Source organism: Scyliorhinus torazame, chromosome 25, assembly GCF_047496885.1.
Source record: "Scyliorhinus torazame isolate Kashiwa2021f chromosome 25, sScyTor2.1, whole genome shotgun sequence".
In the NCBI taxonomy this organism is placed as follows: domain Eukaryota; kingdom Metazoa; phylum Chordata; class Chondrichthyes; order Carcharhiniformes; family Scyliorhinidae; genus Scyliorhinus; species Scyliorhinus torazame.
In genome coordinates, this window is record NC_092731.1 from 9675558 (window position 1) to 9697996 (window position 22439).

Consider the following 22439-nt stretch of genomic DNA (forward strand, 5'->3'; position numbering starts at 1 on the left):
TGGAGTCAAAATTCCAAAATCAAGTTTTTGAAGTGGAGTCAAAATACCAACAGTTGCAATTAAATGCTGAGCGAAGTGATGATGAGTATAGGTCCACTAAAGACCAACTAATTGCAGTTGATGAAGAATTGCAAGATGCAAAATCCAAACTTGAGCATTATGATGAAATTAAAACAGAATTGCGAGATGCTTAATCCAAACTTGAACATTATGATGAAATTAAAACAGAATTGCAAAAAGAAAACCTCTGAACTCCAGCAGTTATCTTTTCAAATAGCAGAATTCCAAAATCAAGTTTTGAAGTGGAGTCAAAATACCATCAGTTGCAATTAAAAACTGAGCGAATTGAACTTGAAAATTGCAAGTTAATCGAAGAAAGATGTGTTTTAGAAAGAGATATAAACAACGTCACTGAACACTGCAAATTTTTGACACATAGTCTTTCTGTGCAGAAATTTGAACAAACAGCACAAACTCAGAAAGCAGCCCAAGCATCCCACCTAGTGGCACAATCGGCAATTGCACAGCCAAGATCAAGTGTCAAGAATAAATCAGTTCCTTTGTCAGATGAATCAGACGAAGATAGTGTTCCTACAATGCAAAATACTAAATTAATTTGACTAGCCCCTTTAAAACACAAACGGGTTAGAGTTGGAAGCAAAAAAATAGAAGAAGACGGTGAAACTATCACTAGAAACATATTTGACCATCAATGGATTCATGAACCAACAGATCCTTCAAAAATTGACGAACGGTCCAAAGATCTTCCACACCCTAAAAAAGGTGATATGACCACATGGGATGGAATTCACAGATTACAAGCCATTTACAGTCTCCACCCATTTGATGGAGTACAAATTCGGACTATCATGCTAGGTACTCGTGTAATTTCGACCCTTAGAAATGAAGTAGAAGTTGCCCTTGGAGACGATTTGCAAAATTTAGAAGCTGGTTGGCTAGCAGTCAAGAATTGGCTTTTAAAATTTCGCCCCCCGAGGACCAATTGGTCTAAGATCACATCTTGCATTCAAAAAAATATTGAAGATATTCAGGATTTTGAGGAAAGATTTTTACATACTTGGATGGAATATTCAGGGATGACACTCGACCAGGAAAATGACACATGGGATGCAAGCACTTTAAGTCCATTAAAAACGGCTTTTATAGCCGGTGTTAAACCTGAGGTTTCTGCTGTCTTGAATTTGGTTTTACCAGCTTGGGCCACAGCTGGCACATACCGAGACATAGTTGACCGATGCATTCAGATAGATCGTGGTTTGCACAATCAGGCACGTTTTAACACTGCAGCTGCTCAAATGCAGCCTATTGCTCAAATCCAGCCCATGTTACCTGCTGCTCCAGCGGCGGCTGTTGCAGCACCTGTTGCAGAATATCAGCAGAAACTACAATTTCACCACCAGCGCCAGGGCAAACATGTACCCTTGCGCCATTAAAATCATGTAGGAAAATACCACAATGTCTTTTTTGTGGTCGAGTAGGACACTGGATGGCAAAATGCTATCATAAACAACAGATGGATTCGAGAGATGTTAATGAAGTAGACAATGTTCACTGCAATACATTTCCACCTCGTGGTCAACCATGTAACGCGTACCAACAAGACACACCCAGTACGGCTTCTGGTCAGTACCACTGGCTAAGCAACTACAACCATGGTTTGCTTTTACAGTTAATCAGCAACAGTATCACAATAGCCCAACTGTTTACCACATGGTTCTACAGAATCATCTCAGGCAACTGCCTGTTCGGCCTTCCACCATTATCCAGTATGAAGATGATGTTCTGATAACCTCCATCAATAAAGATGATCATGACAAACACTTACGGGTGGTCTTGAACCACCTCAGTGCTAATAGTCACAAAGCTAGCTTTGCCAAAGCACAAATTGCCCAGAAAGAAGATGTTTACTTGGGACAGAAAATTTCCAAAGGAAAAAGGGAACTTTCTCAGAACAGAACGGCTGCCATCAAAGCAGCTAAAGAAACCTCAATGTATCGCTAAAAAGTTGCCAAGAACTGTCAACTTAAGAAAACTGTCATTATTCTGAATGTTGCTTTATTAATTAAAAAAAATTAACATATCTTGTTAGCTGTGTTTCCTTTAACAGAATCGACAAATTAATCTACAGTCTGGTCTTCCCTTATCATCCCCTGGGACATAATCCTCTATCCTCGTGGCCAAGATCTTAGTCAATGGCTTGGCATCCACATTTAGCAACAGGATTGACCTGTTCAGGGTCCTTCTCCCGTTGCAGAATGAGTGAGATCGAAGCCTGTGACATTGTAGGGGGGAGGATTCCCTTCTCTCTCGCCTCATTAAAGGTCCTCATTAATAGTGGGCTCAGCATCTCTGAAAATCTTTTTAAAAATTCCACCGGGAAGCCATCCGGCCCCGGAGCTTTGCCGGACAGCATGCCCTCCAGCCTCTTAACAATTTCTTCTATCTCGATCGGTGCCCTCAGCCCCTCCACCAGACCCTCCTCCACCCTCAGTAACTTCAACTGGTCCAGAAATTGCCTCATCCCTTCCGCACCCGCTGGGGGTTCCGACTCATATAGTTTGCTGTATAATTCCTTAAAAACTTCATTCACCCCCTCTGGGTCAGAGACCAAGTTGCCCTCCTTATTCTTTACTCCCACAATCTCCCTGGCTGCCTCTCTCTTCCCAAACTGGTGCGCCAGCATCCTGCTCTCCTTCTCCCCACATTCATACACCACACAACTAGCCTTCCTCAACTGTTCTACCGCTTTCCCTGTGTTCAACAATTCAAACTCCCCCTGAAGTTTGCGCCACTCCCTCAGGAGTCCCGCGTATGGGGCCTCCGCATATTTCCTATCCACCCAGAGTAACTCCTCCACCATCTCTCCCTCTTCGCCCTTTCCCTCTTTTTTCTATGGGACCCGATCGATATAAGTTCCCCTCTAATAACTGCCTTCAGGGCTTCCCAGACCGTCGCTGCCGAAACCTCTCCGTGTCGTTTGTTTCCAAATAGTTCTGGATACTCTTATTCACTCGCCCGCAAACCACCTCGTCCGCTAACAACCCCATGTCCAGTCTCCACAGCGGACGCTGCCCTCTCTCCTCCCCAAGCCCGATTCCGGCTTGGGTCACTGTCTGTGGGGAGTCTGCACATCCTCCCCGTGTGTGCGTGGGTTTCCTCCGGGTGCTCCGGTTTCTTCCCACAGTCCAAAGATGTGCAGGTTAGGTGGATTGGCCATGATAAATTGTCCTTAGTGTCCAAAATTGCCCTTAGGGTTGGGTGGGGTTACTGGGTTATGGGGATAGGGTAGAGGTGTTGACCTTGGGTGCTCTTTCCAAGAGCCGGTGCAGATAAGATGGGCCGAATGGCCTCCTTCTGCACTGTAAATTCTATGAATAATCTATGAATAAGCCGCAAATCTACCCAGTGCGGGGAATGATCCGAAACTGTAATCGGCAAGTATTCCGTCCCCATCACCTTTGGGATCAACGCCCTGCCCAGGACAAAAAAATCAATACGGGAATAAACTTTGTGGACGTGGGAGAAGAAGGAAACACCTTGTAAACCTCCAGGGGTCTACTCCCCCGCATCTGTTCCATAAAGCCCTTCAGCTCCCTTGCCGTCGCCGGCCTCTTCCCTGTCCTGGATTTTGAGCGATCCAATTCAGGTTCAATGACAGTATGAAAGTCCCCTCCCATGACCAAGTTGTGTGACTCCAGGTCTGGGATTTTGCCTAACACATGCCTCACAAAATCCACATCGTCCCAGTTTGGGGACATTCACGAGCACCACTCGGACCCCCTCCAGCATCCCACTCACCATGATATACCTATCCCCTTTATCAGCCACTATTCTCCCAGCCTCAAATGCCACTCGCTTGCTGATCAGAATTGCTACCGCCCTGGTCTTCGAGTCCAGCTCGAAGTGGAACACCTGACCCACCCAACCCTTCCTTAATCTCATCTGGTCAGTGACCTTCAGATGTGTCTCCCGGAGCATTGCCACGTCTGCCTCTAGTCCCTTTAAATGCGCGAACACGCGTGCTCTCTTCACTGGCCCATTCAGACCTCTCACGTTCCAAGTAATCAGCCTGATTGGAGGGCTACCACCCCCCGCCCCCCATGCCGACTAGCCATTACTCTTTCTTGGCCAGCCCCGAGCCCGTGCCCCCCTCCCCCCGCTTCCCCAGGCACCCCCTCAAGCAGCAGCCGTCCCCGACCCTCCTTTTATTCCCTGAAGAAAATTTCTCTCTTGCCCGCAGAGCAGCCATCCCCCCTACCCCCTCCCCACTAACACCAAAAACCTAATCTCCCAAATCAAACACCAACTCAACACTAAGTCACCCCCCACCATGCTCCCGAGAGTCAGCTGATCCATGCTGACCATGATAGCCCCCGCCCCTGGTGCCGGTCAGCCTATCGCCCTGTTGTTCGGGCCCCTCTCCCCACATAAAAATAACCTATTTACACTTTCCCCAGTAAGTAAATAACAGCTCTCCAAAAGCCATTAGCATAACCATAAAGCCAAACAGACACACTCACTTAAAACAGAACCCAGTCCCCTGAAGGGCAGTACTCGCTTCAGAGCAACCACCTTCTTAACAAAGCGCCCTCCAACCGTCCCCCCAACCCGCTCTCTCGCCCATGACTAACCACAATCTTATTTAAAACAGAACACAAGTACAAACCGCCACCTCCTCCCATCTTCAAAGCATTAAGTGTCTCTTAACTCGAGTCCAATTTCTTCTCTTTAATAAATGTCCAATCATCATCTGGCGACTCGAAATAATAGTGTCGGTCTTCGTGCGTTACCCACAGTCTCGCTGGGTATAACACCCCAAACTTCCCCCCCTTCTTAAAGAGGGTCGCCTTTGCCCGGTTGAACCCTGCACGTCTCCGCACCCAGGTTCTGAATGATGCGCACCTCATTATTCTCCCACTTGCTGCTCCGTTCCTTCTTGGCCCATCGCAGGACGCGCTCCGTGTCTGAAAATCGGTGGAAACGGATCACCATGGCCCTTGACGGGTCTTTCGCCTTGGGTTTCCTTGCGAAGGCTCTGTGGGCTCCATCCGGCTCCAGGGGTCGAGGGAAAGCCCCCGCTCCCATCAACGACTCCAGCATACTCACCACATACGCTCCCGCATCTGATCCCTCAATACCTTCAGGAAGGCCAACGATTCTTAAATTCTGCCTCCTGGTTCTGTTCTCCAGCTCCTCCCAGCTTCTCCTGCACCTGCTTGTGGCGGTCCTCTAGCACCTCCACCTTATGCTGCAGCACAGTTATCTCGTCCTCTTGGTTGGAGTTTTAATTCGATCTCCTGGATCGCTTTCCCCTGGGCTGCCTGAGTCGCGACCATTTGGTCGATCGATGCTTTCATCTGGTCAAGCATTTCTCTTTTTAGCTCGGCAAAGCAACTCTTGAAAAACTCCATCTGCTGCTCCTTCGGCCAGTGAGCCGCCGCTCCCTGGTCCTTGACGTCTGCCATGCTTCGCCGCACTGCCAGCTCCCCTCGCTTCCCTCTATCGGGACTGATTCGTTTCACACGGCCACTTCTGGTCCAGCTATCCATACACCGGGGGGTAAATCCTCCTTACTGATGCTAACTCCACCGATTTATTTCATAAAGTCCACAAAAATCCAGGAAAAAAGATCCAAAAGTCTGATTCAGGCGGGAGCTATCGAATGTCCGACCTACTCCTCCATGGTCGCCACCGGAAGTCCACTTCCAGGAAAGTTAAACACTAGAAAATAATCCGTCCGGGTGAGATGCATTTTTGCTCTCCCCTTTGTGACTTGAGGAAGATCATTCTGTCCATGTGCATGTGTTGGCTCTCTACACTCAGGCCCAGCTTCTCCAATCTATCCACATAACTGAAATTACTCATCCCTAGAACCATTCTCATATATCTTCTCTGCACCTCTCTATTGCTTTCACCTCCTTCCTAAAATGTGGTGCCCAGAACTACGCGCAATACTCCAGTTCAGGCTGAACCAATGTTGTATACATAGGTTACCATAGCTTCCATGTTTTTGCATTCTGTGCCATTATTAATAAAGCTCAAGATGCCGCATACTTTATTAACCATGTTCTCAACCTGGGTGGCACAGTGATTAGCACTGTTCCCTCACAGCGTCATGGACCAAGGTTCGATTCCGGCCTGGGTCACTCTCTGTCTGGAGTTTGTACTGTTCTTCCCGTGTTGCGTGAGTTTTTTATGCATCCTCTGGTGTCCTCCGACACTCACAAATGTATGCAGTTTAGATGGGGTGGCAGGAATTGAGCGGAGGAGTGGGCCTGGGTAGAGTGTTCTTTCAGAGGGATAGTGCAGACTCAATGGGCTGAATGGTCTCCGTCTGCACTACAGGGATTGTATACATTCCTGCCATCTTCAATGATTTGTACACATATATATGCAGGTCCATCTGCTCCATCTCCTTTAGAATTGTACCTTTGGTTTTATATTATCTCTCTACATTCTTCCTTGCTAAATGGATCACTTAACACTTCTCTGCATTAAATTTCTTTTGCCACTTGCTTGCCTTTTGCACCAACTTGTCTGTTATTTTTGAACTTCTACATTATCCTTCTCACAGTTCCTAATAATTCCAAGTTTCGTTTGTCTGCACAATTAGAAGTTGTGCACTGTGCACCAAGGTCTCGGTCATTTATGTATATCCGAAAGAGCAGGGGCACAAACACAACTCCTGGGGATCTCCACTTTAAACCTTCCTCCAGTCTGATAGACAACTGTTCATCACTATTCTCTCTTTCATGTCACTCAGCCAATTTCAAGCTCCAGTTTTGCTCTGAAGCTTGTTGCATGGCACTTTATCAGATGTTTTTTGGAAGTCCATGTGCAGCACATCAACTACATTACCCTCATCCACATTCTGTTACCTCATCAAGAAACAGGAATGTTAGTTCAACACAATGGGCGGGATTCTCCGACCCCCCGCCGGATGGGAGAATCGCCGGGGGTCGGCGTGAATCCCGCCCCCGCCGTCCTCCCAATTCTCCAGCCCCCCAAAAACCGGCCCGGCGTGAGTCGCACCGCCCGCCTCGGAGAATGACGGGGTCCGGTGCGACTCGGGCTGGAGCCGCCCGAAGTCCCGCCCGCCTGTAGCCGGTCCCGCCGGCGTAAATTAGAGTAGGTCCCTTACCGGTGGGGTATGGCCGTGCGGGCGGGCTCCGGGGTTCCTGGGGGCTCACGGGGAGATCTGGCCCCGGGAGGTGCCCTCACGGTGGCCTGGCCCACGGTCGGGGCCCACCGATCCGTGGGCGGGCCTGTGCCGTGGGGCACTCAATTTCTCCGCATTGGCCGCTGTGGTCTTCCGTGATGGCCGATGCGGAGACAAACCCTCCCGCGCATGCACGGGGATGATGCCAGCATGCGCTTGCGCCGACCCTTCGGTGCCAGTTGGCATGGCGCCAAGCCCCTATCGCACCGGCTGGGCGCCAACCACTCCGGGTGGTTCACACCACTCTGTCCCACCGGGACACCCCTACCCCGCCGGGTACAGGAGAATCCCGCCCAATTTGTCAATAACAAATTCATTCTGCCTTTTCTTCATTAATCTGCATTTGCCCAAATTATGCTAATTATGTCCCAAATTTTAATTTCTAAACGCTTCCCCTCCACTGAGTTAAAACTGACTGGCCTGTTGTTGCTTGGCTTAACCTCATCTCCATTTTTGAACAAGGGTGTAACATTAGCAATTCTCCAGGCCTCTAGCACTACACCTTGTATCTGAGGTGCAACGGAAGACGATGAGTTAAGTTTATTGTTGGGAACAGGATGGAAAGAGATTCTTTGCGAGAAGTCGATGAAATACAATTAATAGTTGTTATTTATTTATTATTTCTCTTCAGCTGGGTGAGCAATACGGCCCCGTATTCACCATTTGGTTGGGCAGTTGTCCTGCAGTGGTGCTGTGTGGCCACGAGGCGGTGGCAGAAGCGTTGATCGAGCGAGGGCATGACTTCAGCGGCAGATATGTCTTGCCTGTCTTCAGAAAATTAGCAAATGGCCTCGGTGAGCAAACTTCATATTCTCTACTTGAATTATTATTGCTGCTTTTACTACCCTAATAACTGAAAATTTAGAATGAGCCCATTTCATTTTCATTTCATTTCATTCACTCATTTTCATTTTATTCATTTGTCCACTGACTTTATGCGGGTTACGGATCTTCCACTGAAGTTACCTCATCCAATCCAATGTCCCCGCCTTTTCCCCTATCACAATAGTCATTTATAATAACATGTTCCATGTTGTACGAACCCCCAGTGAAATAACTTGTTCATTCTTCCAGTGATCATCCTAATTCTTTAGCATGTCTAAAACACTTTTTCTGTCCTCAAGGCATCAAAAGCTCTTCGTAACCTATGAATTAAAGTCCTTCTGAATTGTTAGCTGATAAAGGAACAGGTAATATGTTTTTTGTGTTCTTTGAGGAATAAAAGTTGGGTGGAACACTGAGGGCTACCCTGTACTTTGCTGATCATTGTCATGGATCTTTACATCTACCGGGATAAGAAACGGCCTGAGTAAAACGACACATGCAAAAGAGATCCTCGGAACAGCAACAAAGTGTCAGCCTATGTTATATATACAGATGAACGTGAACCCACATCGTCTAACTCAGATGCCAGAATTCCAGTACTGTACCAAACTGACACTGGAAACTTTTAAGCATTAGTAGCTGCCAATTGGGAGACCCTGGGATTTTCTGGAGCAAAAACATTGAGAACAGTTATTACTTTAACATTACCACCAGGGAGCTGCACTTGCCCGAGGAAATTCAAATGTTTGCCACTACCTGACATAATAAGCTGAGCCTCCTGACGTACCGCCATAGCAACGGAACTCCGCCTCTTCTTGTTCACCATGTCATGGGTAATGATTCATGGGAATTGCACCCCCTCCACTTCCAGCTGCAGATCTCTGAAAGGCAGGCTGTAGTTCCTGATCCCCGCTCTAATGTCCAGCTCATGTCCGACAACAGCAGGCTGCTGTTGGTCATATTGTTCCTCATCCGAGGTCCAACCAATGGAATCCCAGCTTCTTCTCATCCAGATGTGATTCTCAACAGTAGAAAGTAAATTCTCAGCAAAATTACTTTGAATGAAGTGATTGAGGAATATGTGCGGTTTAATTGTCCGGGTGAGGTCTCGCAGGTGGTGGTGTGGGAAGCTTTGAAGACAGTGGTGAGGGGGGAGGTGATATTGTTTAAGGCAAAGGTGGATAAGGAGGAGAGGGTGGAGCGGCAAAGGTTAATAGATGAGCTATTGGAAGTGGACAGGAGGTATGCAGAGTATGTGGATCCAGCACTGTTGGAAAAGAGGAAGGAGTTGAAGGCGAGTTTTGACCAGCTGTCCACAAGGAAGGCAGTGCGCCAATTGAAGCGGGCGAGGGGAGCGGACTACGAGTATGGAGAGAAGCCAGGACGCATGCTGGCTGGTCAATGTCGGAGGGAGGCAGCGGCAAGGGAAATTGTTCAGTTCAGGATGGGACAGGCAAGTTGGTGGTGGCTCCGGACGAGATTAATAGGGTTTTTGAGGAGTTCTATGAGAGGTTGTATAGGTCGATCCACCGGGAGAGGATCGAGGAATGCAGGAATTCCTAGGTGGTATGGAAGCTAGCAGGGCTGGATGGGTTTCCGGTGAAGTACTACAAAAAATTTAGGGATAACTTTGCGCCGCTGATGGTGGGGATGTTTGAGGAGGCAATAGGGAAGGGAGTGTTGCCACAGACTTTGAGGCAGGCATTGATCTCCTTGTTGCTCAAGAAGGATAAGGATCTGACAGAGTGTGGGTCGCATAGGCCCATATCACTCTTGAATGTAGATGCAAAGGTGTTGACGAAAGTGTTAGCGGGAATGCTGGAGGAGTTCCTCCAGTAGGTGATAGGGAAGATCAGACAAGGTTTGTAAGAGGGAGGCAGTTTTTTTCAAACATTATGAGGGTTCTGAATGTAGTTAATGCATAGGCGGAGGCAGAGGTAGTAGTGGCGCTGGACGCCGTGAAGGCGTTTGACCGGATAGAGTGGAGGTATTTTAAAAGAAAATATTTTTATTTTCCTCCTTTTTCACATTTTCTCCCAAATTTACACCGAACAATAAACAATCAGTAATGAATGCAATGTCAATCCCCAGATTGTCATCTGAGAGTACCTTTAAGAAGTGGGTGTTTATCAAATAGCTGTAGTGGATATGCCTTTAAGAAATGGGTGTTTATCAAATAACTGCAGGGATGTCAGAGTGTAGGTGGAGCTGGGCTGTCTGCCTGTTTTACTTTCGCTTTGGGCTGTCAACTACAGGGTGTGTTTAAAAATGTTAATTGGACTCATAGAATTAGCATTGTTTTTTTGTTTAAAAATACTTTAGTACTCTGTTGCATCACACCTGTAAAGTGGGCCCTTGTGCTCCCCATAACCAAAATTTATTCACAGTTATGGTTCAGGTGAACTCCATGATACACTTTGGGGTTCACTAAACCCTGGCTGGTAACAAATTGGGGGCTCATCCGGGATACAAGTCTATCTATTAGGTTGGCTTTGTGAACTTAACGTCACTGAGGGGTGAGCATATTCTGGTTGCTTTTCATCGTGTGGTATTCCAGTTTAAGTAGGGAGTGTGTTGTGGACAATGGCTCTTTCAGAGGCTCTGACGTTTTTGGGGGTGGAGACGGTCACACACAGTACCTTATGAACAGAGACTACAAACAGGTTTTTAGATTTGGCAAAAACATTGCAGTTAACATTAACATCTGACAGAATATGAAAAGAGGTACTTACAGTGCGAGCTGAGCATTTAAAATTGCCTGAGCAATAGTCTGAGTCATTAGAAATGGCAAAAATTCAGTTACAAATCAAGCAACTTGAACATGAAAATGAATTAAAGCAGCTTAAATAGGAAATGAAAAAACAAGAGAGAGAAAGGGAGATACAGATCAGGGAAAAAGGACAGGAGAGCGAAGAAAGAAACAAAGAATAGCCCCTAGCAAAACAAAAAGAAAGAGAAAGGGAGATACAGATCATGGGAAAAGAAAAGAAGAGAGAAGAAAGCAACAAATAATGAATAGCCCTCGCAGAGCAAAAAGAAAAAGAGGGAGAGAAAAGGGAAAAAGAGAGCGAGGAAAGGGAAAAAGAGAGAGAGTTTGAACTTCAAAAAATAGCCATGAAACATGACAGTCAGTTAAAATTGGCAAATGTAAAGGGAAATGTACAGTTGGAGGAAAGTGATGAGGATAAAGAGAAAGAGCGTCACAGTCAAAGGCTTGGTGGGGGTCGATTTAAATATGTCCAAGCATTGCCAAGGTTTGATGAGAAGGAGGTAGAAGCCTTTTTCACTTCATTTGAGAAGGTGGTTAAACAACTGGAATGGCCACAGGACATCTGGGTATTACTAATTCAAGCAAAGCTGGTATGTAGGGCTAGTGAACTGTTTGCATCACTATCAGAGGAGGTATCTGGGACATATGAGGAGGTGAATAAAAATCGATCTTAGGGGCATATGAACTCGTGCCTGAAGCCTACAGACAAAGGTTTAGAAATTTAAGGAAAAAAACCTGGTCAAACATACGTGGAGTTTGAAAGGATCAGAGTAATTTTGATAGGTGGATAAGGGCTTTGAAAATAGACCAAATGTATGAAGCTCTCAGAGACATTATACTTTGGGAGGAGTTTAAAAATTCAATTCCTGATGTAGTGAGAAGTCATGTGGAAGAGCAGAGGATTAAAACTGCGAGGTTGGCAGCAGAAATGGCAGATGTTTATCAATTAATTCATAAATCAAAGCTTGGGTACCAACATCAGTTTCAGCCTGTGAGGGATAGAAACTGGGGAAAAGAGAAATACTCAAGAGGTAGTGGTAAAGGAGATCTGATAGGAGATAATAAGGAGAGTGTACCTCAGATTAAAAGATCAACATTTTAATGTTGTCTAGCCAACTCACCTGCTCTATTTAATCGTTCCCTCAAATTTGACACGTAATCCAATAATGTAGGTTACGATTTCTCACTCACCAATTTTTTCTTACTCAATTTAAGTGGTCCTCTTACCTCGACCAAACATTAATTCAAAAGGACTGAATTCGGTTGACTCATTAGGTGCATCCCTAATTGCAAACAGTACGAATGGAATTCCTTTATCCCAAACCCCTTCATTGTCTTTGATGTCTGATGCTACCTTTCTAACCCTCCCTGCGATTCGGGGTGGTACGCAGTTGATTTAATTTGTTTTATTCCTAAGCTATCCATAACTTCTTTGAATAACCTTCAGGTAAAATTTGATCCTTGATCCGAATGTATTTCTGTGGGTAGTCCATATCTAGTAAAGAATTTAAGTAACTCTTCCACAATCTTTTTAGCTGTAATATTACGTACTGGAATTGCCTCTGGAAACCTAGTAGACACATCCATTATAGTCAAAAGATACTGATTCCCACTTTTTCTTTTAGGAAGCGGTCCTACACAACCAATTAAGACCCTTGTAAAAGGTTCCTCAATTGCTGGAATGTGTATTAAGGTCTCTGGTTTTATCACTGCTTGAGGTTTCCCTATCACTTGACATGTGTGACATGATCGACAAAATTTAACTACATCTTTATGTAGTCTAGATCACCAAAAATGTTTTTGGATTTTAGTTTGTTTTCCTTACTCCCAAATGACCTCCCACTAGTACCTCATGTGCTACTCACAACACCTCCTTTCTATACCCTACAGGCAATGCTACTTGATGAACTTCTGCCCATTTTCCGTCCACCTTCTGTTGTAACTCCGCCAATTTTCTTGAACTAAAAATACCCGCCTCATCCTCCACCTGTTCTTGTTCTTTTTCAACCATCTGATCAAAAATCATTTCTGATAATTGAACTTCAACTTTATTTTCACTCTTTGATTTCTCCTCTTGTCTTAACCTGTGACTTTGAGACCTTGTTACTACACAATCCGGAAAAATCCCAGGATATTCGTCCTTGAACACTTCAGTTGTCTGATTTTCCACTGGCTTATCAACCACAGTATGCATCACTCCCACCTGCGATACAGCTACAGCATTACCCAAGATAAACTGTATTCCTGGACAAGATAGTTTATCTATTACTCCTACTACAATTTCAACGCTCTTCACTGGACTTTCCAACCTTACCTTATATAATGGAACACTGCTCTTCGCACCCTGATTTCCACATAGTACCACCTTTTCTGGCAATATTCTTCCCAAACTACATAACTCCTCATCTCTTACCATTAAAGATTGACTAGCTCCCGAATCTCTTAAAATTGTGACTTCTTTACTTGCTCCTCCCGATACACATGAGTAAACTTTACCCACACATGTAAATTTTTTAGAGATCTGGCACCATCTTATCAATCCCCTCTTTATCAATCTGTACAATCGTTTGCTCCTCCTTCACTTCACTTGGGCTTTCCTTTACCACTTCAACAAACCCCACTGTCTTATCCTATTTTGCCACATCAGCCGTCCCAGTGCATTTCTTCAACCATCAACACCGTGACTTTACATGGCCTAGTTTATTACAGTGAAAACATTTGAAACTTTTCATTTCTCTTCCACCGTCATGGATTTCTTTTTTAATATGAGGTACATTCTCCTTCTTATCTCCCATCAGATCACCTTTACCTCTACCACTTGAGTATTTCTCTTTTCCCCAGTTTCTATCCCTCACAGGCTGAAACTGATGTTGGTTACCAAGCTTTGATTTATGAACCAATTCATTATCACCTGCCATTTCTGCTGCTCATCTTGGAGTTTTAACCCTCTGCTTTTCCACATTCTACATCAGGAATTGGATTTTTAAACTCCTCCAAAAGCATAATTTCTCTGAGAGCTTCATTCGTTTGGTCTATTTTCAAAGCCCTTAGCCACCTATCAAAATTACTCTGCTTAATCCTTTCAAACTCCATGTATGTTTGACCAGGTTCTTTCCTTAAATTTCTAAACCTTTTGTCTGTAGGCTTCAGGCACTAGTTCATATGCACCTAAGATGGATTTTTCCACCTCCTCATATGTCCCAGATACCTCCTCCAGTAGTGATGAAAACACTTCCCTAGCCCTACCTACCAGCTTTGTTTGAATCAGTAATACCCACATGCCCTGTGGCCATTTCCTTTGTTTAGCCACCTTCCACCTTCTCAAATGAAATGAAAACGGCTTCCACCTCCTTCCCATCAAACCTTGGCAATGCTTGGACATATTTAAATAGATCCCCACCAAGCCTTCGACTATGATGCTCTTTCTCTTTATCCTCATCACTATCCTCCAACTGTACATTTCCCTTTACATCCGCCAATTTTAAGTGTTATGTTTCATGGTCATTTTCTGAAGTTCAAACTTCTCTCTTTTATCCCTTTCTCTTTCTTTTTCCATGATCTGTATCTCCCTTTCTCTTTCCTCTCTCTTTTTCTTTCCCTCATTGCATTTCAAGCTGCTTTAATTCTTTTTCATGTTCAAGTTGCTTGATTTGTAACTGAATTTTTGCCATTTCCAATGAGTCAGACTGTTTCTCAGGCAATTTTAAACGCTCATCTAGCGCCATTAGTACATCTTTCCTTTTCGTATTCTGTCAGGTAATGTTAACTGCAATGTTTTTGCGAAATCTAAAAGCCTATTTTTTAGTCTCTGTTCGTGACCGCTTCCACCCCTAAAAACTTCAGACCCTTTGAAAGAGCCATTGTCCACATCACACTCCCTACTTAAACTGGTATACCACACCTGACGAGCAGCCATGATATGCTCACTATCCCTTTTCATACCCCTGAACTTCCTAACGCCATGACCAATGACTCAATCGTGAGTGCAAACAGCAGGGGCGGCATAGGACATCCCTGCCTAGTCCCACGGTGGAGAGGAAGGTATTCTGAGCTGATGTTATTTGTGTGGACATTGACCCTCGGCTCCTTATATAGTAGCTTTACCCAGTCCACAAAACTTGGTCAAATCCCAAATCGCTCCAGAACTGCCACCCATTCTACTCGGTCAAACGCTTTCTCAGCGTCCAATGCCCCAACCACCTCCGGTTCCTTCCCCTCTGCCGGTGCCATAACCACGTTCAATACCCTCCTAATGTTCGAAAAGAGCTGCTTCCCTCTCGCAAACCACATTTGATCTTCATCTGTCACCTTCAGGAGGCACTCCCCCAGCCTACCTGCCAGTATCTTTGCGTCCACGTTTAGAAGTGATATGGGCCTATACGACCCACACTCAGTCGGATCCTTATCTTTCTTTAAAAAAAAATAATTTTTTTTTATTCTCCTCCATTTTCACATTTTCTCCCACATTTACATCCATCAACGATAAACAATAATCAGCAAGATATGTCAGTCCCCATAATAACAACGATCCCATCTACCCACCAACCCCCCAAACCTCAACCCGCATGTTTACATAAACAAATGACAAAAATAAATCAGGGATTACCCGTAGTCACCCTTAATCTTACACAGCTCCCACCCCCCCACCCCAGGTCTCCAGCTCCTCCCGTCCAATGCCTCTTGTAAAACTCCTCCCCCTACCCTCGGTTCCTTCCCCCCCAACTTTCCACCCCGGCTAGACCACTCGAACCCTGTTCTGCCAGGCTCCGATGGCCGCAGCCCCTCCCCCCACCTCACTCCCGTTCACTGGCCGGCACACACTGGCCAGCATGGAGGCCCCCGCCCGGGTCCCTTTCCCACTTTCCTGGCCCCAGGAAAGCCCAAAGATCCCCTTTTAGTACACAAACCCCGTCTATCCACCTACACCCCAAAGAACTCTCATTTCGAGTGAAAGTCCCGTCCCTTCCCGCGTCCAAATATATACCACCTTGGCTCCTTTAATCTCTACACCCGCGCGCAGTGATACAAAAAAGAAGAAAATACAGTCATGAGGTTACATCGGCACATGGCCATTCCTCAGTTTGTCAGTTCTGCCACAGTCCTTCTGCTTTCGTAAACACCTCCGCTGCTTCCGCCGTTCCAAAATAAAAGTCCCTGAGCTTGTAAGTCACCCTCAGCTTCGCTGGATATACAATGCCGCACCGCACCTTGCTAATGTACAGTGCCCTTTTCACCCAGTTGAAGGCAGCCCGCCTCCTTGCCAGCTCCACCGTAAAGTCCTGGTATACACGTATACCAGCTCCAGCCCACTGCACCACCCGCTTCTGCTTGACCCAGCTCAGGACCTTCTCCTTCACCCTGTACCTACGGAAGCACAGAGTCACTGCCCTTGGCGGCTCACTCGCCTTTGGTACAGGCCTCCACGACCGATGAGCCCGATCCAGTTCATATCGGGAGGGATCCTCCCCCTCCCCCAGTAGTTTTGCCAGCATCGCGACAAAATACTCAGTCGGCTTCGGTCCTTCAACTCCTTCGGGCAGCTCCACAATCCTCAAGTTCTGTCGCCTGGATCTCTTTTCCAGGTCTTCCATTTTTCCTCGCAGATCCTTTTTAGTATCCATCACCTTCCACACCTCTTTCCCCATCGAGGCAAGTTGATCACCGTGCTGCAATGTCTCCTCCACTTCCTTCAGCGCCTCCCCTTGCTCTCGCACCTCCGCCACTGCGCTCGATCCTTATCTTTCTTAAGTAATGGGGAAATCGATGCCTACCCCAAAGTTTGTGGGAACACCCCATCGCTCCCTCAAACATCCCCATCATCAGCGGTACCAGCTTAACTTCAAATTTTTTATAATATTCCACCGGAAACCCATCCAGCCCAGCCACCGTCCCAGACTGCATCCTCCCAATCGCATCTTTTATCTCCTGCTCCACGATCGCCCCTTCTAATGTCGCCCTGTCCCCCTCCCCTAACCTCGGGTACTACAGCCCATCTAGAAATTCCTGCATCTCCTGGCCTCCCCCAGGTGGCTCTGACCTGTACAACCTCTCATAGAATTCCTTAAAGACCTTGTTAATCTGATCTGGAGCCACCACCAACTTCCCTGCCCTGTCCCGCACCTGGACAATTTCCCTTGCCGCAGCCTCCCTCCGGAGCTGACCCGCTAACAGCCTTCTCTCCATGCTCGTAAACTGCACCCCTTGCTCGCCTCCATTGGCCTACCGCCTTCCTGGTAGATAGTCGATCAAAGCTCGCCTGAAGTTCCTTCCTCTTTTCCAACTGCGCTGGGTCCCTATCTTCTGCATACCTCCTGTCTACCTCCAGCATCTCATCTATTACCCTCTGATGCTCCAACCTCTCCTCTTTGTCTAGCCTATCCTTGAACAAGATCACCTAACCCCTCACCACCGCCTTTAAAGCCTCCCAGACAACCGCTTTCGACACCTCCCCCGTGCAGTTAAAACATACATATTCCTCGATTACTTTTTCAATTTTGTCACAGAACCCTCGGTCCCCCAACAGTCCCACAATTAACTTCCACCCTGGTCTGTGTGCCACCCCCTTCTCCAGTACCATATCCACCCAATGCATGGCATGATCTGATATTGCAATTTCCAAGTACTCTGACCCTTTAACCCTAGCTAGCAGCACCTTCCCCACTATGAAAAAGTCGATCCGCAAGTACACCTTATGGACCACTGAGAAAAACGAGTACTCCCGCTCCCTCGGGTGCAGAAACCTCCAAGGGTCCACCCTCCCATTTCCACCATTAGCCCAGCCAGCACCTTCGCCCCTTCCTGATGGGACCAGCGAGCGGGCTGTGACCTGTCCAATCTTGGCTACTGCACCAAGTTCCAGTACCCCCCACTATTAGTTTGTATGTGTCCAAGTTGGGGATGGCCCCACACACCTTCTTCGCGAATCCCACATCGATCCAATTGGAACCATATACACTTACCAGCGCCACTAGCCTCCCCTCCAGCGCTCCTGTCACAATCACATACCTACGCCCCCTGATCTGCAACCACCTTCTCCATCTGGAACAGTACCCTTTTGCTGACCATTACCGCTACCCCTTGAGCCCTTCTGTCAAATCCAGAGTTAAACGCCTGACTAACCCAGCCCTTGTTAAGTCTCACTTGATCCTTCACCCTCAGGTGAGTCTCCTGAAGCATTGCTACATCGGCATTCAATCTTTCACGATGCGCAAGCACCCTTGACCTCTTGACTGGACCTCCCAACCCCCTCACGTACCACGTGACTATCCGAACTGGGGGTCTTTAACTCCCCGCCCCCCCTTCTTATCCACCATCGTCATTTCACCGAGGCCTGCCCCATGAGCCTGAGTCATCCCTATCCATTATTAACATCGAATCCCCTCCCCACCTCCCAGAATCCCCCCTGCACTTCCCCTCAAAAAAATCTCACTCAGTATCCATCCTCTCCCCTCCCCCACTTGCTCGCCTCGTAGACGCAAAAAAACCTGCTAACCAGGCTCAATGTCCGCAGCCCTCCTCTCACCTCACCTCCGTTCACTAGCTGACATTAATTAGCTAGCGCAGGTGGCCCCTTCCCCAAAAAGGCATACTGTCGCTTCCCACCCAGTCCCAGAAGTCAAAGAAAAGCTATGTAACCCATACAATTCAATAAAATAACGTATAACATTTGCAACAAAGAAAAAGAACAAAAATGCCAATCAAACCAAACCAAAACTTAAACTCTATAACGATGTGAAGTCAAGTATGTTACAATACAGTGAAGCACGATCAATGACCACTAAAGCGAGGTTGTAGTCCAACTGAAGGCTTTAATAAGCTAGATGTTTCCCCTAGCAACTCAGGTACAGAATGAAGGCTGCTGGGGTGGCACGGGCTCTTATACCCCGCCTAGCAGGGCGGAGCTACCATACAGTTTGACCAATAGGAAGCATACAATATCTACCAATGCTGTTCCAGCATTACCAGGTACCGTAATACCTCTACACAGACTACCACATACAGGTCAGTGAAAAGAAAGTTATAACATTTATACATTTTCCAGCTCCCCAATCACAGTCCACGATCTTTCTTCCAGCTCCACTCCTCACTTCTGTCCCAAGCCTCTGCCTTCATGAAAGCCTCAGCTGCCTCCACCGTTTTAAAATAAAAATCTTTGGCATTGTATGTCACCCTCTGCTTTGCCGGATATACCATACCAAATCGCACCCCCTTGTTGTACAGTGCTGCCTTCACTCAGCTGAACGCAGCTCGTCTCTTCACCAACTCCACCGTCAAGTCCTGGTAAATCCGAACTCTAGCACCATCCCACTGTACCTCCCACTTCTGCGTCACCCAGCTTAACACCTTCTCCTTCATGTGGTATTTATGGAAGCAGATAATTACTGCTCCCGGAGGCTCATTTATTTTGGGTTTCGGCCTTAACGACCAATGAGCTAGGTCCAGTTCATACCGGGAGGGGCCTTCACCCTCCCCCTTCAACTCCCGTACCAGCCTCCCCGAACAGGTGCCGGAATGTGGCGACTAGGGGCTTTTCACAGTAACTTCATTGAAGCCTACTTGTGACAATAAGCGATTTTCATTTTTCATTTTTCAACTCCACCAGCATCCTAGCAAAGTACTCTGTTGGCCTTGAGCCCTCTGCCCCTTCAGGTAAGCCCAGAATTCTCAGATTGCGCACCTCGAGCAGTTCTCCAAGTCCTCGAGCTTTGCTTGGAGTCCTCTGTTGACCTCCACCAACCTCCACAGCTCGTCCCTCATCAAAGTGAGCTGGTCGCTGTGCTGCGACATGGCCTCCTCCATTTCCTTCATCTTCTCGCCCTGCTCGCTCACCTCGACCGATGTCTTTGCCACAGCTACCCTCACCAGGGTGATTGTCTCCTCCACCAATGATTTCAGTGCGATTGCCATCTCCTTCCTCGCAAACTTCTTCTCCAGTTCCACAGCAATCACCTTGGCCATCCTTTCCACTGTAAGTAGTGCGGCCCAACACACGGTCCGGCACCCGCCATCTTGTCAGCGCTTTTACTGGTCCTCTCATTCTTCATAATTGTTTTTGGCATCCCTTAACCACTTAGTATGTTTCGCCTTCTTTCTTCAATCTTGAAATAAATAAATAATTATGATTAAAAATTTTTAACATTCTTTTTAAATAAAAATTAAAAATAAAATAAAACATCCCAAAGATTCATTTTCAGCGGGGGCCACCCGATGTGCGCTGCTCCCCCTCTACATTTGTGCTGGATTGGGGCGTCGCCTCAGGCCAAGCTCCTCCCCCGCCGCTCGCCAGGCTCGATGCCCACCAGTTCCAAACCGGCCCGATCTGGTGCCCGTCCCTCAGGCCCCAACGGCGGAAGAAATCCCAAAATCGGCAAATCAACGGGGAAACCCCCCAGAAATGCCAAAATGTCTCAGACCGGCGTGAGCCCCTTCTCAACTCAGCCACTCTGCTCGCGCGCGCCACCAGAAGTCAGAGTGGAGGCATTTGATGGCGGTTTTGGAGAGGTTTGGGATTGGGCTACGATTTGTGGATTGGGTAAAATTACTGTACAGGGAGCCGAGGGCAAGTGTCCACACGAATAATATGAATTCTGAGTATTTTGCTCTACATCGAGGGACCAGGCAGGGGGATCCTATGTCCCCCTGTTGTTTGTGTTTGCGATCGAGCCTTTGGCCATCACGTTGAGATGTTTGGGGGTGTGGAGGGGGATAGTACGGGGGTAGGGGGGGGGTGGAACATAGGTGGCACAAAATTGGGGTGCTCCGTAGATATAACATCACTAGTTTGGTGAGGAGGGTGAAAGCGGATTTGGCAAGATGGGATTGTCTTCCTCTATCGCTGGCAGGTCGGGTGCAGACAGTTAAGCCTGGTATGGAGGGCATTAGCTATGAGGAGCGGTTGAATAAACTCGGTTTGTTCTCACTGGAACGACGGACGTTGAGGGGCGACCTGATAGAGGTCTACAAAATTATGAGGGGCATAGACAGTGTGGATAGTCAGAGGCTTTTCCCCAGGGTAGAGGGGTCAATTACTAGGGGCCATAGGTTCAAGGTGAGAGGGGCAAGGTTTAGAGTAGATGTACGAGGCAAGTTTTTTACACAGAGCGTAGTGGGTGCCTGGAACTCGCTACCGGAGGAGGTGGTGGAAGCAGGGACGATCGTGACATTTAAGGGGCACCTTGACAAATACATGAATAGGATGGGAATAGAGGGATACGGACCCAGGAAGTGTAGAAGATTGTAGTTTAGTCGGGCAACATGGTCGGCACGGGCTTGGAGGGCCGAAGGGCCTGTTCCTGTGCTGTACATTTCTTTGTTCTTTTTGTTTTGAATGTATTGCCGCGGTTTCCATTCATTTTCAGTGCTTGCCGATCTTTTTATCAAAGGTGTTTTTTAAGGAAGTAGAAGAGATGATTACCTTGTTTATTTGGGGTGGGGGGGCGGGGGAAGGTGGCCAGGATTAGGAAGGTGCTGTTACAGAGAGGACGGCAGTCAGGGGTGTTGGATTTCCTAAATTTATTGTATTATTACTGGGCAGCGAATGCTGAGAAGGTGCGGAGTTGGGTGAGGGGGTGACCCCCAGTGGGTTAGAATGGAGGAGAGTCAATGCAGAGGGTCGGGATTGAGGGCGTTGGCAACAGTGCCGCTCCCGATGGCCCAGGGAAATACACAGCGTGTCCGGTGGTAGTGGCGATGCTCAGGATCTGGAGGCAATTGCGCCAGCACTTTAGGTTGTGGGTGGGGTCAAGGGAAATACCGATTCGAGGGAATCATAGATTTGAACCTGGAAGTTGGGATGGGAATTTTCGGAGATGGAAGTGAGGGCATTAAAGATTTGTTTCTGGCAAGCTGTTTTGTGAAGTTGGAGGAGCTGGGGGTGAAATATGGATTGGGGCAGTGGGAGATGTTTAGATATATGCAGGTCCGAAATGTTGCCATGAAGGAGGTACAGAGCTTTGCAATTGCACCGGCCCCCACACTGTTGGAAGAGATTTTGACGGCGGGGGGATTGGAGAAAGAGGTGGTGTCGGCGATTTATGGGGTTAGTTTTGGAGAAGATAAGGTATCACTGGATGGTGTAGCCATCTGGGATGGCCACTTTCGGTATACAAAATGGACGCTCAGAGAGACTCTAGGGAAATGTGGACAATACTAGGCAACAAGCAGGCACAGAGCCTGAATGTGTATTTGGGAAGCAGTCAGCAGACGGAATCGGAACTCTGTGTCGATTTACATATTGATGGCCCATCTCCGAGGAACAAAGGACTAATACTCAGGTAGCCGATACTGTCTCAGACATCCTGGCGCCACTACCCCAACTAAAAGACCCAAACAAAGCAAGGCCAGCGGCCACCTAGGACACTCCCAGCCATCAGGGCACCCGCCTCTTTATTGGTTAGATCAATGACAATGATCAAGAAGATGCCCAATTAATTGAGACCAAGTTTAAGGCCCACCTATAAGCGCGCGAAGCCCCTCCAAGTATAAAAAGGAACCCCCACCAAAGATTCAGCCACTTGGATTCGGCTCTCAAGTGGAGAGACCCATCCACCAGCACCACCAGAAGCAAGTAAGTTCAAGGTCAACGCTCGCTACCAGACGGACGAC

At 47.2% G+C, this 22439-nt stretch overlaps 1 protein-coding gene and 1 long non-coding RNA gene across 4 annotated transcripts in view; one reads left to right on the plus strand and one right to left on the minus strand.

Moving 5' to 3' along the window:
- The window catches only part of LOC140402304 (uncharacterized), a 148832-nt gene that overhangs the window by 107417 nt on the left and 18976 nt on the right, over positions 1-22439 (minus strand). The window contains exon 2 of the long non-coding RNA XR_011938118.1: positions 19665-19933. This is a non-coding gene — a long non-coding RNA (uncharacterized lncRNA). The remainder of the gene's footprint in view (positions 1-19664; positions 19934-22439) is intronic.
- LOC140402299 (cytochrome P450 2C42-like) overlaps positions 1-22439 on the plus strand; it is a 124279-nt gene that overhangs the window by 40020 nt on the left and 61820 nt on the right. The window contains exon 2 of one of the 3 annotated variants that reach the window (XM_072489974.1): positions 7872-8034. In XM_072489974.1, coding sequence (XP_072346075.1) covers positions 7872-8034 — 163 coding nt within the window. Of the gene's footprint in view, positions 1-7871; positions 8035-8967; positions 9101-9343; positions 9519-22439 lie in introns of those variants that run through there. The other 2 variants (XM_072489977.1, XM_072489975.1) reach the window with 2 other exon arrangements.